This window comes from Oncorhynchus mykiss, chromosome 23, assembly GCF_013265735.2.
Source record: "Oncorhynchus mykiss isolate Arlee chromosome 23, USDA_OmykA_1.1, whole genome shotgun sequence".
Taxonomy (NCBI): domain Eukaryota; kingdom Metazoa; phylum Chordata; class Actinopteri; order Salmoniformes; family Salmonidae; genus Oncorhynchus; species Oncorhynchus mykiss.
The window spans coordinates 15,629,484-15,647,678 of NC_048587.1; the positions used below are offsets into that span (position 1 = coordinate 15,629,484).

Consider the following 18,195-nt stretch of genomic DNA (forward strand, 5'->3'; position numbering starts at 1 on the left):
GTACAGAGGCCCATTATCAGCAACCATCACTCCTGTGTTCCAATGGCACGTTGTGTTAGCTAATCCAAGTTGATCCTTTTAAAAGGCTGATTGATCATTAGAAAACCCTTTTTCAATTATGTAAGCACAGCTGAAAACTGTTGTACTGATTAAAGAAGCAATAAAACTGGCCTTTAGGCTAGTTGAGTATCTGGAGCATCAGCAATTGTGGGTTCGATTACAGGTTCAAAATGGCCAGAAACAAATAACTTTCTTCTGAAACTTGGCAGTCTATTCTTGTTCTGAGAAATGAAGGCTATTCCATGTGAGAAATTGACAAGAAACTGAAGATCTCGTACAACGCTGTGTGCGCTGTTCTGTGAAGGGAGTAGTAAACTGGCCCTAACCAGAATAGAAAGAGCAGTGGGAGGCCCCGGTGCACAACTGAGCAAGAGGACAAGTACATTAGTGTCTAGTTTGAGAAACAGACGCCTCACAAGTCCTCAACTGGCAGCTTCATTAAATAGTACCCCCAAAACACCAGTCTCAACGTCAACAGTGAAGAGGCGACTCCGGGATGCTGGCCTTTTTAGGCAGAGTGGCCAATAAAAATAAAAGATTAAGATGAGCAAAAGAACACACACTGGACAGGGGAGCTCTGCCTAGAAGGCCAGCATCCCGGAGTCGCCTCTTCACTGTTGACGTTGAGACTAGTGGTTTGCTGTGCTAACATAATTGCAAAAGGGTTTTCTCATGATCAATTAGCCTTTTGAAATGATAAACTTGGATTAGTGAGCACAACGTGCCATTGGAACACAGGAGTGGTGGTTGCTGATAATGGGCCTCTGTACGCCTATGTAGATATTTCATTAAAAAATGTGCATTTTCCAGCTACAATAGTCATTTACAACATTAACAATGTCTACACTGTATTTCTGATCAATTTGATGTTATTTTAATGTAAGAAAAAAATGTGCTTTTCTTTCAAAAACAAGGACATTTCTAAGTGACCCTAGACTTTTGAACGGTAGTGTATGTATGACCCCCCCAACACTTTTTTGGTTACTCCATGATTCCATGTGTGTTATTTCATAGTTGTGTTGTCGTCACTATTATTCTACAATGTAGAAAATAGTAAGAATAAAGAAAAACCCTTGAATGAGTAGGTGTGTCCAAACTTTGAACTGTTTCTGTATGTCTCTCAGGTTGAAAAAGAGGCAGGAGGAGGGTGCAGAGGGAGGGGAGTCTGAAGGAGCTGCCGAGGGGGGTGATGATGGTGATGGAGACGGATCCGGGGAGGCTGAGGGAGGCACAGAGGATGAGGATCCTGAACCCGAGTCCTCCTCCAAACTAAGCATGTGCGGCTCGGTCTGCTCCTCTCCTGGCAGCTGCTAGCACCACACCACCACCTGGTGGTCTCTCAGGCTGCTGTGTGTGTGTGTGCGTGTGTGGAACCATGCCTATAGATACTCTAACCTCTCCTATGTAGCCATGATGACTGGAGGAACTGGAAGGCACAGCAGGACAACAACGCACAGCAGGACACAAAATGGCTCTCCTATTTCTTCTTCTGTAGCATCCACCGTTAAGGCATGAATGAAACTGCAGGGTTACAGGGCGGTCCCGCCCTCCGCGCCCTAGAATAAGCTCTAACTCATTTCTATGCAACGTATAGCATGAAAGTAAGGTATCACTCACTACAAGAGGGGATAACAAGCAGCAGAAGCCACACGATATGAGCATGACAACATACAGAGAAATTAGGAGCCAGGTTTAAGAGTTTCTTTTTAAATATTTGTCTTTTGTTTGCGCTCCCGCTCTCTTTTAGCCCCGAGTAGATGTAGCTACCTCTGCAAACTCACACACTGAATTATTCAACTGAGTTAGACAGTTGCCTGTGTAGCTCGTGCAACCCCTCTCCTACTCTCTGCGCAGTCCTCCTATTCTGAACGGCTATTACTGTTGCCCGGTTACCTTCTCCAAATGCCTTTCATTTCAATTACAGTATATAATTGTTCAAGTATCACAATGCCAATATACAGTGCAGTGCACATAGACATCGAGTAACTATTATATTACGGTGTTCTATGTCATTCTATTCCTAAGGTAGTGCAGTGGAAAGAGACTTTTAGAGGAGGGTAAATGTTGTTTTCCAGTCACAGTAAGTGAGTCTTCTACTAGATACATGCAATAACAGTATGGGTCATTCGGGACAAGGAGGTTTTGCAATTCAAAATAGATCACTCGTTCAATCCGATAACGTAGAACCATTTTTAAAGTGGTGTTGATTGTTAATCAATAGCCATTCATTACGCGTTAGTTGTGACTATATTATGCATCAGCATGCTGGTTTGATTATTACTACGGGCGATTACGCTCCTCCAACGGAACCTTCTTCCAGACGTTTTTTCCAAACGCCCTGTCAGTTAGAGGGACTTAGTACATCTGTGGTGTAAATGGAAGGTTTCCCTCACCGTCGACCTCTGTGACTGTTGCCAAGATGCGGTTCTATTATCCCACTGCTCCACTGTGGGTTACATGCTCGTACTGCTTGAGTTCTTATGTGTTAAACATAAACAATGTCACCACCAGGGGATCCGACCATAGAAGAAGAATCATATTGAGTGTACCCCATAAAGGGTTTAGTTAAATTGACCTGGTCTTGGGGAGGCTTTTCCTGTTCTAGTCTTTTCTTTTTCCCACGGATCAGACATGATCAACTTCTATTGAATAGCTACAGAAGAGTGTCGTAGTTGAACATTGTCCCTTATTAGACTAAGACGACCGTGACATTTGAACAAATCGTCTCTCATACGATTGTGTCGATCACTCCTATATGAAGAAATTATCATGGGGCAGTATTATTAGTTGTGTGGTTGAAACGGTCACCTAAAAGGGACAGTGGTACATTTTAAGGTGGTGCCATTCGTCTCATCCTGGACATCTGGGAACATGTAGCATCGTCCACCTTAAAACCCTAAGGCCTAACAAAGTAAGGTGTAAATAGCCTAACCTAACTCTCCACAGTTCTATGTGGGACTGCTTACTAAACATACATGTTACTAAATGGAGAGCAGTAATGAAGCCAAACGTTCATACACTGTTGTACTCATTTTATTTCCAAGTGTGCAGGCACAACTTGTAGGCAGATATGCCAAAGCTTTTCTACCATTTGCATAGCCATTTCTAAGAACTTTGTGTGTGAAGGTATGTTTCCTCTCTGTAGCGCATAGAACCACTGTTCCTTCTGTGACAATACTATCATTTGTATGAAAACATTTATTGTGATTATATATAAAGGAATGTTTTTGTTGGGGGGGGAAATAAAATATTATTCAATTATATGGGGGTAAAAAAAAGAATATCTGACTTCCTGTGAAAATAAGCTCATTAGTTACCCCGATAGCGTCTCGAACCCTGCATTTTTGCATGTACCTCTATTTACAGTTTTAAAGCAGATCTTGTAGAAGAGCCAACCACTAGGGTTTGTGTGGCTTACAGTATGTGCACATGCAAGCTTCAGGCAGTAGAATTCCTTGATGTTCACCTGTGTTCTGATGATTGACAGAGGAGAGGCCTCATATAATCAGTGTAGCCCTGTCCTGCTTGCCTGCCTATGTGATGTCTAGGTTTGCTTTTTAAAAACGGATTTTAAGACCTACGACTGTACAAATCATTTATTCCCAGTGTTCTATGGATGCCATGATATTTTAGATGGTATGCAGTGACTTTTGGCATCCCGTAGATTGTCTTAAGAATATGTTCAAGTGCACAGGCTTTTATTTAAGCGGATGATTGAATAAGTCAGTATCTATGCCCTCCTATGCTCCAATGTGGGTAAGTTTAGGTTTTCTGTGCTTTGTTATGTATATGGTAAAGGGCCAAGGGTTTGGGGCATTGTGTGAGTCTGCCCTTAGCTATGTGAAAAGTCTTTAAATACTGCTCTTCGACATGTCTTTACATTGTCCTCGCTACTGACGACTAGATGAAAAAGCTTGACCGGATGCTAGAAATGGCCATGGAATTGTGTTGATTGCTTGTAATGAATAGTCATTGATTTTAATGGGAGCCCTGCTCTGTAGTTTATTTCTAAGTTCAACAATATTGTAGCCTAATGTCATTCCCTTGATATAATTCCAAATGCATCTCCATTCCTGGTTGGATGTTGCTTGCCTAAACCCCCCCCCCCCCCCCCCCCCCCCCCCAAAAAAAGTTTTTTAATATGTTTGTACCATTGTGTTTACAATGCTAGTTTATTGGATAACATTGTCGTAAGTATATTTACCTGGGTGTTTCAAACAGCATTGTGATAGAACGAGTGACCAATTACCACAGTACTTTTCCCATCAACTGGATAAGGATTAAAGCTCTCACAGATAATATTACTGTCTTATCTTTGTAGCAACATTTTAGTATTGTATCGTCCATTTTTGAGAAAACAAAATCTATGACCACTCTTCTCTTTGTGTTTCGATTTTGAACATGTTCTGTAAGATTTGTATGGGGACTAAAATAAATACACTTGCAACTAGCCTGGGTCTCAGTGGAAACCATGTACTGTACCTATTCAAACTGCTCTGTGTATTGAAACATGTTGCTTTAGCTGCTTTGATAAATAAAATCCTTCCAGTACTCTCTAGTGGTTTTCATCATTCATTCACATTGAGATTATTAGTTGCCCTTAACCACTGATACAAGGTTGGGTGTTATTTCAAGCCTCCCTAATGGTTTAGGATAGGGGTTGTGTAACCTGATTCTTGATCTGTGGTAAAGGGCACGGCCTACCTTGTGGCTCGGTGCTGCATGTGTAGCTCTCAACTGGCACCAGGGGGTGGAACAGAGGCATGGGACGAGAAAGGGACACAATCCCACACAGAAGAGAATACATTACTAGATAAAAAAAACAACATATCAATTGTTTAGAACTGTAGCCGTCCTGAGAGGCTGAGACAGTTACCCTTGTGTGTAGGGATTCCGGTTTAGTCTAAGAAGAAAGGATGAGAGTGTCTGAGGATTAGAGGAGTGTATTATGCAGTCAAGTAAGCATTAGTGTCGTGATCTATCAACTGTTGCACAGAATACATACTAAGCCTGTGTTTACTCATCAAAGGGCTTGTTTTATACAGTTTGTGTACACTTTCAAGTCCAGAAAAACAAAGATTGTACATTCAAGTATCTTTCATTGTCTGTCCTTGCCAGGTGCACCCTCATCAGGGCAGAGTGAAGTAGCATAGCCCCTCAACAGAGATCTTTGCTCTCCTCTCTCAGGAGTCGCCACCTTCTCCCAGTCCCTGGCCATCCAGGATGTCCACCACAGGTTTTCCAGCAGTTTCCAGCAGGGGGCTCCACTCAGGGGCCTCTATGGCATCCAGGAGCACAGCCAGCTCATCCTCCAGCTTCTGGACTGTGTCCTCTACACGCTGCAGGGGACAGACAGGGTCATTATCAGCTCAACTCACATTGATTTCTAGGTCCTACCCCTAGAACCTAGAGCCATCTGAGTGCAGATCTGAAAGAATTGGATAGTAAGCAATATGGCAAAAATGTAATGTAGCCTATCAAGGTGACGCTGTTACATAAAGGGTAAACACTGACGTTCTGTACATTGCCTTGGAAATAATGGACGACTCAGAGTTCTTTGCAGAGTTAATTTTTCCAAGGTAATGTACAGAATGGAGGCGTTTATCCCGCTTATACCACCGTTTCCAAAGAAAACAATATGAGAGCGCATATTCACCAGCAGAAAATGTCATTTTTCGCCTTTTATTTTCATTTTTTTATAACAAGTTCCTACTTTCTCATCTTCTGGTTGCTAGAGATGCGACACTGACGTTTGTTCCATTAGTTCTCTATTTACAGACCAAGAGTGTGCAAAGCTGTCATCAAGGCGGCTACTTTGAAGAATTTTGATTTGGTTACTACATGATTCCATTTGTAATATTTCATCGTTTTGATGTCTTCACTATTATTCTACAATGTAGAAAATAGTAAAAATAAAGAAAAACCCTGGAATGAGTAAGTGTGTCCAAACTTTTGATTGGTACTGTAGGTTCTCCTCAGATGCAGCCAATACTCATTCAACAGCAATACTCCCTGGGTGGTGTGAACCAATACTTTTTTGTAACTGAGTGATTTCCACTGCTGAGTGGTTTGGATGGGCATTGTTAGTACAAAAAACTTTTCCTTTTAAGGAAATAGTGCAGATTATTTTAGTGTCACCATAAAAAAAAATATTATACAATGTAGTAATGTTACAAACCACTGGGAAATCTCCCAAATTCCTTGGATGATTGAATGTCTGCCCTGGAAATTGGGAAATGTGAAACTATTTTTAAATAAGGCTAGATTTATTTGTGTGTGAGATACAAAGAAAGATAGGTCACACTTGAAGCAAAGTATATATGTTATGGTTTTTTAAAGCCTACATAAATGCTTAACAAATAATTTATAAGAATTAGAATATCATTATAAAGTGTAGCCACAAAAGGCTACATTTTTGGAAAAGCACCATGTTATATCCCCCTCATATAGTATGACATTTGGTTTTGATTTACATTTGACAGTGGATTTAGAAGTGGATATAAAATAAATCTTTACTTCAACTTGATTGGTCAACTCCCTCAGCCCTCCTGCAGCAATTGACATACTTGGTATCCTTTTGGGTTGCTGAAGTTCAGTGTTGTGGCACTAACTTGGCCCACTCAGAGGGCTTTAAGAAAACTCAAAATCAGTCACCAAAGATATGGGATAAAAGGCAGGAATTCAGATGGTGAGGGATGAATATTGCACCATCCCTGTTAGTAGAGACCTTGAAGAGTAGGAATATGTAAATACATTTCTCTACCAGGCAGTTGATATGTCATTAAAAAAGTACGCTGGACTAAGAATAGGGCACAAACATTTTTTATAACAAATACTTTTTAAAAATATGATTGAATTGTTGGCAACAAATGGGTTAAACCCCATTTCATGCCCATGGAGTCAATTAATCAATATTCAGATGAAAGGTCACCTGTAAAATAAGGCCTATAATAGTCATTAAAACCTGCTCTTTGTCATTCATTATCTCAAAATATAGTCGGATCATGTGGAAACATGATGGAAGAACCTGTATCGGGGACGGGGCGACTTCGATGGGGGTGGGGGCATAGTGGCTAGCGATTCTGCGCACCCACATCTGTGCCATGAGGCAAAGAGAAGAATGTCGCAGTTTTAAAGCACGTTTGATGCAATTCTTTTGCCATGGGGCGGAGTAAAGATTTAGCAATTTCTAACTCATTTCATGCAATTCTACTCATTTAAAATGAGCAGTTTTAGAGTGAATTCTCATTCATTCTAAACATTTGCCATTGGGCATAGAAAACATCTAAAACATCTAAAAATGTTTAGCCGGCATGGACTAATTCAGTGACTGTCAGTGACTTACATAACAAGAGAGAAACTGCTGATGCACAACCAAATTTCAAAATGAATTGTCTATTCTACTATTCTAACTCTCAACAGTAAGTTGAGACCCTGACTGAGTTCCTAACTTTAATTGAATTTTTGGGGGAAATTGATCTGTGGGCCTACAAAACGGGGGCTTTGGGCCGCTAGTTGGCCATCCCTGACCTCGATCATTTCAAATTCAAGAAAACCATATTATGTAATTGAATATTCATATTTGGACACTCAAATTTGAAATCAGTCCTTGTTTACCAATGCTTACCTATGAAAGCCATTGAAGTAATTCATGTTCTATTTTTGAGATAAGTAAAAAATCCCATGCAAATTGCCATTCTAATGTGACTTCTCAACCACGTGGTAGAGCTCTGTATTTTACTTATAAAACATCAACTTGAAAAAATTATATTTTGAGTTCTTATTCGAGTAATTAGAAATAGGAATGCAAAGGTCAAACAATTTTTTCAACATATTTCTCAAGAAGAGGCAGTTAAAGGGATACAGGGTTTGTGAAGGCTTTGTAACTCCATATGATGTTGTTATGGTGTGACAGAAAGAGACCCGTGAAAAGCATTGCGTCTTACTCTACCTTCTCCACTACATCCAGTCTGTCATGAAGAGTACTGTGGTCCTGACAGGCACTCGACCGCACAGCTCTGGGTTGGAGCTCAGACTCAGGTCCTGATGGAAAACAGAGGAGAAGGCATCATTTTCCATACAATACAACAATATTTCTAACAGTATTTCAGTATTTCTGATATTACCTTTCCATTACAACACCTTAGTATCCTACATAGAGCCTAGACTATAGGATACATTGTAGTATGTATGGACCCCAATACCCAGCACAGCAAAATTCTCAAATTCTCCCTCGGCCTGAGAATGCACAGTGTATTTTTGTCTACTATCTCTATCCACAGCTTGAGTTCCATTATAAATCTTCATCCAGCTAATCTCTAAAGGTCACCAAAACAAGTATTTCTTGTCTCCTCTCCTGCTCCTTCCTCTCTCTCTCCCTCTTACTGGTTCACAGCCCGTTCCAAGTGTTTTCTATTACCTCTACATCTCTGCTCTGCAGGCAGCCTGCAGCACAGCTATCCAGTTCACCACAACCTCTGACCACATGCCATTCTGTTGACATCACACTGCCACAAACTGAGTTGGGATCAGTTCACCCTCACTCTCACCAGTACGTGACCCAGTTTGTTTAGAAGAAATGCCACTGATCCAGGGTTAGCATTAAGGAGCAGCATCACTGCCTGTGTTTTACCTTGCTACCTTTAGGCTTGGTAGTCTACTACTAGAAATGGCATAGCTTTGATGCAACCCTTTGTCTGGAAGGGAAGGCGGTCTCACTTTGAATCAACCTTGCACCTTTATGGGTTGGGGGTGGTGAAGAAACCTCCATATACATTGTTCCACCAGGTTATTTCTCTTGGTCATCCAGGTTTCATGGTTCCAATTAACCACCCAGACCCTTTTAAAGAGCCCCCCTATTTTCTCTGTGAGCTGAAGCTCTGGTCTCTGCCGATGAATGTGGCTGGGATGTGCGGTCCGTATGTCTGTGAAGACAAGTTTCTTCATCCTAATTAGTGGAGCATAGACCATGCATAATCTATTGCATGGTGTCCTTTCTATTGTCTTCAGCCACACTTCCTGTTGCATCTGGTTTCCATCACATCACAGAACTGTTTAACATAGGTCTTTAAGCTAGACATTTCTTACGTACTATATATTGTCCCAAGCCCTTGTGCACGCTGAAGGGTATTACAAACACAAGACAAAGACATTTACATACAACATACACTGCATACAGAGATACTAGATATAATGACGAGATGCCTATGTCTCCGCTCTAACAATGGGATTTGCGGTCCCCTTAGCGGAACGGCAAGCTCTCAAGCGCTCGCCTTTTACTCTCTTTGGATAGGTGGATACATCTTGTTATTTGAATACTATTTTGAACATTTGATGATGGGTGTTGACGTCAACCGCTTGTATTCAGTGGAAAGTGAGATGCTATGCTAGTCTCATGAATGTGCATAGACCGTCTCCGACATAAAATGTGTTTTCTCTAAGTTGCCGCGATGTCACGTGCATCACACGTATCGGTACACTCCTAACAGCCTAAGCAGTACGAAACTTCATTTAGAGAAAATAAGCCTCGTATCAAAATAGCAATACATGTTTATCTTGACTAAATTCTCCTTGCTCACTTGCTTAATAACTAATGATCTTCTGAACGTGGAGAGATTTTAGGCGGAGTAAACCCTCTCGCTTCGCCTCTTCTTCTCTGATATTTAGCAGTCTACTAGGTGTTGAATTTGGCCTCATAGTTCTAGTTGTCTATTCCCTGCCTGTCAGAAAATGAGCACAAGATAAGGACCATTTATTTTCCCGGCGTCAAGACTGTCCTCCAGTGTCCTGTGAATAGCAGTCGTTGATTGCCGGTTGTGCTGTTTTTATGGAGCTATCCCGCGGTACAATTTTACAAGCTCCATTACAACACCACAGATCATATCTAGGACAAAAGCCAAGGAAACCCAAGGGATGATTGTAAGATGGAGCTCCATAACATGCCAGGTGTCTCTGCATCAGTACTACAGCATGTACACAGACATAAGCAGACATAAGCACCATTCCTTTTCAGTAAGTTCAATTCATCTGAGTGTATGGGCCAATTGGCAAACTACAATAGCTAAGGACTTTTTTTTCTTAGGAAGACGTCACATGTGAGCATCGATTGATCCCATTCTGTGAAAGATGTGTGTTTTAGCACGCGACACAGTGGATGCTGTCTCAGTTTGAGAGTTATGTGGTGTATGTAGCCTGAACACAGTGGTTTGCTGTCGAATGCCAGACTTCCCTGCTTTGCCAGTTTAAACAGCCTTTGCTGCTCCTAGTTTGGTTATCAACATGGAGGGGAACCAAAAGACCCTAAGACTGCAGCTGAAGACTGTCAGGGAAGTGTGTGTGTGTTACTGGTATAACCCTGTTCCGAGCCAATTGTCCATTTTCCAAGGTCCCTCTTTGTGGCACCTGACCACACGACTGAACCAGTGGAGGCTCCTCAGAGGAGGAAGGGGAGTACGATCTCTGTGTTGAGAAGCTTGGTGAGTTGGTGACATGATTAGATAGAGATTGAAAAATTATAGTTGAACATTTTTGGGGGATATTATTCAATTCAAATTAGTTTCTTCAAGTTACAGGAGACGGAGGAGGTAGATTATACATTGTTTTCTTGGTTTTAGAACTTTATTTTTGTGTCCAGCTAATGCAATTTATTTCAATTTGCCTTGCTAACTTCAGTAGCAAGTAGCAGTAGCTAGCTACTTGCAACTGAAGAAGTGAATTAAAACCGAGGGTTGACCTCTGCCTGAAATCAGTTTCATGAAGAAGGATGAAAAGGTGAGGGCGTTCAATACCAATTGGTATCAAAAGTATAACAGTAGCTGGTTAACAGGGAGCCTCTCATCAAACCGCCTATATTTCTGGCCTTGCCTGCTTTTTGGAAAGTCATCCTTGGGCAAAAGAGGGGTCCAGTTACCTAAAGAACATAGATTGTTTAGCTAAACGCCAAAACAAAATCAGGGAGCATATAAATGCCCACATCAGATTCAAGCTTCTGGGAAAAAGACAAGACGAGAGGGATAGTTCCGCTAGTGCAACTCCAAGGAGCTTGCAGCGGTAATTTCAAATTACGAGGAACTTGAAGCTCTCCACCTTCTCCACTTTGACGGAACCGCAGTGGTGAAGGTGGAAAGCTTCAAGTTCCTCGGCGTACACATCACAAGAGGCGCAACAGTGCCTCTTCAACCTCAGGAGACTGAAGAAATTTGGCTTGGCCCCTAAAACCCTCACAAACTTTTACAGATGCACAATTGAGAGCATCCTTTCGGGTAGTATCACCACCTGGTACGGCAACTGCACCGCCCGCAACTGCAGGGCTCTCCAGAGGGTGGTGCGGTCTTCTCAATGCATCACCGGGGGCAAACTACCTGGCCTCCAGGACACCTACAGCACCCGATGTCACAGGAAGCCCAAAAAGGTCATCAAGGACATCAACCACCCGAGCCACGGCCTGTTCACCCCACTATGATCCAGAAGGCGAGGTCAGTACAGGTGCATCAAAGCTGGGACCGAGAGACTGAAAAACAGCTTCTACTTCAAGGCCATCAGACTGTTAAATAGCCATCACTAGACGGGTTCCACCCAGTTACACAAGCCTGCACCTTAGAGGCTGCTGCCCTATATACATAGACTTGGAATCACTGGCCACTTTAATAATGGAACACTAGTCACTTTAATAATGTTTACATACTGCTTTACTCATCTCATATGTATATACTGTATTCTATTCTACTGTATTTTAGTCAATGCCACTCCGACATTGCTCAATCTAATATTTCTATATTTCTATATTGCATTCTTTTACTTTTAGATGTGTTGTTGTGAATCGTTTTTAGATACTACTGCACTGTTGAAGCTAGAAACACAAGTATTTTGCTACACCCGCAATAACATCTGCTAAATATGTTTATGTGACCAATGAAATTTGATTTGATTTACTTGCTGAACATATGGAACTGTCTACTGTCTTTTTCTAGAATGTCGAAATCAATTCAATAGCTTCCATCGCGTCATCCATTAAAAGTTAGATTCAAGAGGCAACGCATATTTTTCGCGCGCTCAAGTAGGTTTTCCACTTTCCTCTGGTATTTATTTAGCAAAGATGATAACACATAACCACTCTGGACAGACATAAGCAAAAACTCATTACATAAATGTTATAGCAGCCTAGGCATCACCCTAACATTAGAGATCTGACATGCTGAATGGGATGAAAACGAGACCAATTTTCAGTCTGATCAACTGTAGGCTACTAATAAGAGCAGCTGCATACAGCCTATGTGCGCTGTCCATTTGGTCAGGGTAACTAATTGATAACTTCATGCATTTATAGTCCCCTCCTGTTCCCCGATTAAGAGGTGATGACCACTTCACTAGCATTGTCAACTCTCTCCTGACATGAACTGAAGCCACGTCTCATGTGCCTGCTCATCCACTGGCATATTGAATGTTTCCTCTCCAAGCACTGTGACCTATCAATTTTCTCTCATTAACGTATGTAGAGTCAGTCACATACACATATACAATCACATTATTACACATCAATGATTTTACTCTTTGCTTGGACTAACTCATTCTTAGCTCTTTTGTCTAACTGTTTAGTGTGTTGTGCTATTGTTTTTGGCTTTCCAGTCAAATCCTGTCCTGCACTGAAGTCAAGCCTCTGAACACCTCAACTCATGCCGCATACCTCATTCAATCACTGCTGTGATCCCTTCCAAACACCATGTAAGTAGCCCTCTCATTCCCATTCCCTATAGTCTTGTACTATACATGTCTTTATTAAATGCTTTAGGTTAAAATAATTACTCTGTCACGATTTATGAAATACACTTTGACATCTCCGTGCGTTCCGTGCTTATACCGTGGGTCTCCCATCCTTCTCAATTTTTCAAGTCACCAGCCTCATCTGGCATGAACAGTAGTCCAGGTGCAACAAAACTAGGGCCTGTAGGAACTGCTTTGTTGATAGTGTTGTTAAGAAGGCAGAGCAGCCCTTCACTATGAATTAGAATACTAGTAATTTAATAGGATCTCTATGTATAAAACTGCACATTTTTATCACTGCCCCATAGCAATAGTTTCGCGAGGGGCCACAGGAAACTGTGCTACGCCACTTGTGTGTGTGTGTGTGTGTGTGTGTGTGTGTGTGTGTGTGTGTGTGTGTGTGTGTGTGTGTGTGTGTGTGTGTGTGTGTGTGTGTGTGTGTGTGTGTGTGTGTGTGTGTGTGTGTGTGTGCAGTATGTGTTGGACAAAGGCAGATGATGACATGCCTGATGAAGTGCACACTCATATGTGTATTATGTCACAGCTGCACCTGGAGAAATACTGACCCACACACTCAGAGGACATAGAAAAGGAAAACACAACAGCCCACAAGAGTCTGATCTAACACCATCTGCCCTGGGAGACAGGTTTGGAAGATGGTGTGTGTGTTGGCCTGTCTCTGTGTGTCTGTGTCTCTGTGGGGTGTTCATGTTTACATGTGTGTTTGCGCTGGCCACAGGAGACAGGGCAAGACGTGCAGTGGAGTGAATACTGACGAATACAGCCCGAGCCAGGGCATTAGGTCAGTTTGTACACAACACCAGTGGTCCCACAAACCAGAGCTTGCCTAATACAGACCCGCCCATGGAAAAGAGACTAACAAGCTGTTAGTCAGATCTCCAGAGTATTTCCTGAATCAATATTGGGTTGGCAGAGAGAGCAAGAACTAGTGTGTGGTTCCATGTGTTGGCCATTCCTTGTGTATGAAGTCACACTCAAGCCCAATCAAGTCCTCAAAGAGTAGGATACGGAGGGGGGGCTAAAATGTTTACAATTTTCTTTGAGCAGTAAACAAGATTGGAATGATAGATAAACATTAGACATATAAGGATAAAATAGAAGATTTTTGTAAAAAAAAATCAATACTGATGAGGACTACATGGAGAAAGGTCAATGCTGCATTAAAAATAAGAAACAGATGTTTTAACCTCATGAGTGTAATCTCTCTCTATACAGTACCAGTCAAATGTTTGGACGTACCTACTTTTTCCAAATGTGGACTATTTTCTCCATTGTAGAATAATAGTGAAGACATTCCATATGTGCTATTTCATAGTTGTGATCTTGTAGTAGCCAAAAAAAGTGTTAAACACCTCAATTACCTCGACTAAGGAAGACCTCAATTACCTCGACTAACCGATGCCCATGCACATTGACCCTGTACCGGTACCCCCCTGTGTATAGTCTCGCTATTGTTATTTTACTGCTGCTCTTTAATTACTTGTTGCTTTTATTTCTTATTCTTATTCATATATTTTTTTAAGCGCATTGTAGCAAGCAGTTCACTGTAAGGTCTACACTTGTTTTATTCGGCGCATGTGACTAATACAATTTGATTTGATTTTAAACAAATTTAAATATATTTTACATTTATACAAAGTAGCCACTCTTTGCCTTGATGCCAGCTTTGCACACTCTTGGCATTCTCTCAACCAGCTTCATGAGGTAGTCACCTGTAATGCATTTCAATTAATAACAGGTGTGTTAATTTGTGGAATTTCTTTCCTTCTTAATGTGTTTGAGCCAATCAGTTGTGTTGTGACAAGGTAGGGGTGGTATACAGAAGATAGCCCTATTTGGTAAAAGACCAAGTCCATATTATGGCAAGAACAGCTCAAATAAGCAAAGAGAAATTACAATCCATCATTGCTTTAAGACCTGAAGGTCAGTCAATTCAGAAAATGTCAAGAACTTTGAAAGTTTCTTCAAGTGCAGTTGCAAAAAAACATTATACGCTATGATGAAACTGGCTCTCATGTGGACCTCCACAGGAAAGGAAGCACCAGAGTTACCTCTGCTGCAGAGGATAAGTTCATTAGAGTTAATTGCACCTCAGATTGCAGACCAAACAAATGCTTCACTAAGTTCAAGTAACAGACATATCTCAACATCAACTATTCAGAGGAGACTGCGTGAATCAGGCCTTCATGGTCGAATTGCTGCAAAGAAACCACTACTAAAGGACACCAATAAGAAGAAGAGACTTGCTTGGGCCAAGAAACATGTGCAATGTACATTAGACTGTCCTTGTGTCTGATGAGTCCAAATTTTATATTTTTGGTTCCAACCGCCGTATCTTTGTGAGATGCAGAGGAGGTGAACGGAGGATCTCTGCATATGTGGTCCCACAATGAAGCAGGGAGGAGGAGGTGTGATGGTGTGGGGGTGCTTTACTGGTGACACTGTGATTTATTTAGAATTCAAGGCACACTTAACCAGCATGGCTACCACAGCATTCTGCAGCAATACGCCATCCCATCTAGTTTGCGCTTAGTGAGACTAGAATTTGTTTTTCAACAGGACAATGGCTGTGTAAGGGCTATTTGACCAATATGGATAGTAATGAAGTGCTGCATCAGATGACCTGGCCTCCACAATCACCCGACATCAACCCAATTGAGATGGTTTGGGATGAGTTGGACTGCAGAGTGAATGAAAAGCAGCCAACTAGTGCTCAGCATATGTGGGAACTCCTTCAAGACTGTTGGAAAAGCATTCCAGGTGAAGCTGGTTGAGAGAATGCCAAGAGTGTGCAAAGCTGTGATCAAGGCAAAGGGTGGCTATTTGAAGAATCTCAAATATAAAATATATTATGATTTGTTTAACACTTTTTGGGTTACTACATGATTCTATGTGTTATTTCATAGTTGTGATGTCTTCACTATCATTCTACAATGTAGAAAATAGTCAACATTAAGAAAAAACCCTTGAATGAGTAGGTGTCCAAACCTTTGACTGTTTATATATATACTTTAAATATCTATCTATCTATCTCTATATATATATATATATAATATATATATCATGCGCACACACACACACACACACACACACACACACACACACACACACACACACACACACACACACACACACACACACACACACACACACACACACACACACACACATGTTCATCCAACTGTCACCCACGCACACACATATCCTGTAACCTATATGCTCAGTGACAGATCCTGAATGGCCAAGATGGATATTCCTTGAAGAATCAGCCCATTTTACAGTGGAAAGATCTCCAATTCATGTTCAGGTTAGACATCACAAAGGACTATTCAACTCCACTGCATAGTGAGTACTGTTCATCACTACACTGTTACAAAGTCACTTAGAAAATAGCACTTCTATCAAACAACTTAGAACAGAATCTAACAGAGTGAACCGCACATCTATTTATGGTTTGTTTACACATCTGCTGTGCCCCCTGCTCTTTCCCCTATGACCTCTAACCCCAGCCACACCGAATCACATATCTTACCTGCTGCTGTGTAGCCAATGAGGAGGAGCAGAAGTCCAAGTGAGATGGTGGCGGGAAGGGTCATGGCGGAGGAGAGGAGAGGAGCTGGAGGGTAAGAGTAGAGTCTAACTGGTGCTTGCAATAAGAGAAATACGGGGGAAGAAAGAAAGAAATACTCACAGTGTATTCAGTGCCCAAAATCTCCTGAATGCTAACCTAGACTGTATGCAATTTCCTTCCTTCTCTCTCTCTCTCTCTCTCTCTCTCTCTCTCTCTCTCGCCCAGTTTCCTAATGAAAACATTAGGTGCAGAACAAAAGCCCTCTATCTGGGAGGAGGCTGAGGGGTGAACGGAGGGGTGGGGTTATTTCTAGGGTGGGACTCCTCAGCAGAGCTTTACTCCTGTAGCTCTTTTCAGGGAAGGTCATTCCAACACGGATAACATTTAGTATGAAGGGCATGAAGATAGGGTTGTAATCATTGTGGAACGGTATGGTGTGTAGTGACACACTGGGTCAATTCAGCATGAAGAAACCATATCCTTTATAATCTGTAGGAATGCTTGTAGTTACAGCTGCCTTAATTGATTTTGTAAAAAAAAAAAAAATGGTGTACTGTCACATGCACATGCACGTGCACACACTCGCATGAACGCAGGCACACGCACACTGCGGAGGCTCTTACGTAGTGAACATGGTTATCTCCATTAAGCATTAAAGCTTGACTTTCTTTGGCTCCATCAGGGGCTGACTGTCTGGCCTCGTAAGCAGCTCTGAAGAGGAGAACTTAAGCAGGGTGGGAAAGAAGTGGAGGAAAAGTGGGGGATGGTGGGTTCGGACAGGGACCATTGATATGACTGTCGAGAGAGAGGGGGAGAGAGAGAGAGACAGAGAGAGAGAGAGAGAGAGAGAGGGGGAGAGGGGGGGAGAGAGAGAGAGAGAGAGAGAGAGCAGGAGAGAGAGAGAGAGAGAGAGAGAGGGAGCAGGAGAGAGAGAGAGAGAGAGAGAGAGAGAGAGAGAGAGAGAGAGGGAGCAGGAGAGAGAGAGAGAGAGGGGGGGGGAGCAGGAGAGAGAGAGAGAGAGAGAGAGAGAGAGGGAGAGAGAGAGAGAGGCATGAAGATGGCTGGTTGTGGAACATGTTATTACCGCATACCACTAATAAACCAAAACTCAACAACAGAGAAAAGAGGCAGTCAAGAGACGCCTGACAACCAAGGGGACAGAGAGAGCGGGAGGGGAGGGTGGGTGCAGGGATAATATCTCTCTCTCTCTCTTGCAAGGAGAGTTGTGTGGGAAGCACAGCTAGGTCCCCTGGTAGCCTTTCCAGGAACAACAGTGGTTGGCCTGCCAAGAGGGTCATCATCAGATAGACAGGGAGTTGTGCTGAATGGAACAGAGCCTCCCAGCCATCTAAGCCTCAATGCTCCAGGGTAGGGGGTGGCCGAGTGCTACACAGCCCATTAGAAAGGACCTTTGGTGGCGGAAGGGGGACAGCTTGCACCCACGCCCAGTTTCTTAGTTCATGCCCCATCTCCTAGCATTCTACAGACCCTACAAAACACCATTGTCCTGCCAAAAGATTAGGTCAGCTCTGGATACCAGTTAACTCTTTGGCAGACACATCCCTCCCTGTCACTAACAAAGGGGTTAGGGTTCAATCTGATGTGTGTGTGTGAGCGTGCTTGCGCGTGTGTGTGTGTGTTTCTGTGCAGATGGGACGTCAACGATGACCTTTGCCTCTGGTTTATCTCTTCTCTCACTGTTCCAGTCAGACTTCAGTCAGCCCCACTGATTCCTAGATTCACATATTGTAAACATCAAATATTACATTCTTTACTATATAGTG

At 42.3% G+C, this 18,195-nt stretch overlaps 2 protein-coding genes across 3 annotated transcripts in view; one reads left to right on the top strand and one right to left on the bottom strand.

Annotated features, from left to right (window-relative positions):
• The window catches only part of LOC110502323 (serine/threonine-protein kinase 32C), an 87,644-nt gene extending 83,474 nt beyond the window's left edge, over window positions 1-4,170 (top strand). For both annotated transcript variants that reach the window (XM_036960993.1, XM_036960994.1), the window contains one exon: window positions 1,185-4,170. In XM_036960993.1, the coding sequence (XP_036816888.1) occupies window positions 1,185-1,374 (190 nt within the window). In that variant the 3' untranslated portion in view covers window positions 1,375-4,170. The remainder of the gene's footprint in view (window positions 1-1,184) is intronic.
• LOC110502324 (placenta associated 9) lies at window positions 4,164-16,765 on the bottom strand. The gene is made up of 4 exons (XM_036960995.1): window positions 16,532-16,765; window positions 16,373-16,456; window positions 8,012-8,103; window positions 4,164-5,399 (listed from the first exon to the last, which is right to left on the bottom strand). The coding sequence occupies exons 2-4, from the start codon at window positions 16,434-16,436 to the stop codon at window positions 5,244-5,246; spliced, it is 312 nt and encodes a 103-aa protein (XP_036816890.1). The 5' UTR covers window positions 16,437-16,456; window positions 16,532-16,765; the 3' UTR covers window positions 4,164-5,243.
• Between the last annotated feature and the right edge of the window lie 1,430 nt (window positions 16,766-18,195).

Excerpts from the sequence above, each read along its gene's own strand:
- LOC110502324 (XM_036960995.1), bottom strand. The coding sequence starts at position 16,436 with ATGACCCTTCCCGCCACCATCTCACTTGGACTTCTGCTCCTCCTCATT. Across the intron at positions 8,104-16,372 it reads CATTGGCTACACAGCAGCAG|GACCTGAGTCTGAGCTCCAA; the intron begins GTAAGATATGTG and ends GTTTTCCATCAG. Across the intron at positions 5,400-8,011 it reads GACTGGATGTAGTGGAGAAG|CGTGTAGAGGACACAGTCCA; the intron begins GTAGAGTAAGAC and ends TGTCCCCTGCAG.